A 324-nucleotide genomic window follows, 5' to 3' on the forward strand; every position below is an offset into this window, starting at 1 on the left:
CCCGCCTGCCGCGGACGCTCCTCCGCTCTGCCCCCCGCCTGCTCCGCTGCTGCTGCCCCCCCGGCCCCCGGCCCCACTAACCTCTGATTGTTTGTGTTTTGCAGGCAGTTTCTTGATTCGGACATGCCTAGGTACCATCCGTGCCCCTGGTTTCTTTCAGCCTGCCCCCACTCCACAGCCCCGAGATCTCATTCCAGCTTGCGGGCCCTCCACACTCGCTCACCTCCTCGTCTGTCTCTGCCGTCTTCTCCCCCCGTTTTATTTCCTTTTCCTCTCCCCGTCACACCGCTTCCTCCCATCACCCTCCCCCCGTGGCTGAGCCCC

General features: G+C 64.5%; 1 protein-coding gene across 1 annotated transcript in view; it reads left to right on the forward strand.

Annotated features, from left to right (window-relative positions):
• LOC104984295 (kinesin-like protein KIF1A) overlaps positions 1 to 324 on the forward strand; it is a gene marked incomplete at its 5' end in the record, with an annotated part of 37,208 nt that overhangs the window by 20,400 nt on the left and 16,484 nt on the right. Inside the window, 1 exon segment of the mRNA XM_010833966.1 lies at positions 105 to 131. Within this exon segment, the coding sequence (XP_010832268.1) occupies positions 105 to 131 (27 nt within the window).

This window comes from Bison bison, unplaced genomic scaffold, assembly GCF_000754665.1.
Source record: "Bison bison bison isolate TAMUID 2011002044 unplaced genomic scaffold, Bison_UMD1.0 scf7180017845367, whole genome shotgun sequence".
Classification (NCBI taxonomy): domain Eukaryota; kingdom Metazoa; phylum Chordata; class Mammalia; order Artiodactyla; family Bovidae; genus Bison; species Bison bison.